General features: G+C 65.8%; 1 protein-coding gene across 1 annotated transcript in view; it reads left to right on the forward strand.

Moving 5' to 3' along the window:
- The first annotated feature begins 7 nt into the window (after positions 1–7).
- YWHAQ (tyrosine 3-monooxygenase/tryptophan 5-monooxygenase activation protein, theta) overlaps positions 8–325 on the forward strand; it is a 23,936-nt gene continuing 23,618 nt past the window's right edge. The window contains exon 1 of the mRNA XM_005867238.1: positions 8–325. Coding sequence (XP_005867300.1) covers positions 32–325 — 294 coding nt within the window. The 5' untranslated portion in view covers positions 8–31.

Below are 325 nucleotides of genomic sequence, written 5' to 3' on the forward strand. Positions count from 1 at the left end.
TGTGCTCGCCCGCGCTCTCCTCCCCGTCCCCATGGAGAAGACGGAGCTGATCCAGAAGGCGAAGCTGGCCGAGCAGGCCGAGCGCTACGACGACATGGCCACCTGCATGAAGGCCGTGACGGAGCAGGGCGCCGAGCTGTCCAACGAGGAGCGCAACCTGCTGTCGGTGGCCTACAAGAACGTGGTGGGCGGCCGCCGGTCCGCCTGGAGGGTCATCTCGAGCATCGAGCAGAAGACCGACACCTCGGACAAGAAGCTGCAGCTCATCAAGGACTACCGGGAGAAGGTGGAGTCCGAGCTGCGCTCCATCTGCACCGCCGTGCTG

This window comes from Myotis brandtii, unplaced genomic scaffold (genome assembly GCF_000412655.1).
Source record: "Myotis brandtii unplaced genomic scaffold, ASM41265v1 scaffold247, whole genome shotgun sequence".
Lineage (NCBI taxonomy): Eukaryota > Metazoa > Chordata > Mammalia > Chiroptera > Vespertilionidae > Myotis > Myotis brandtii.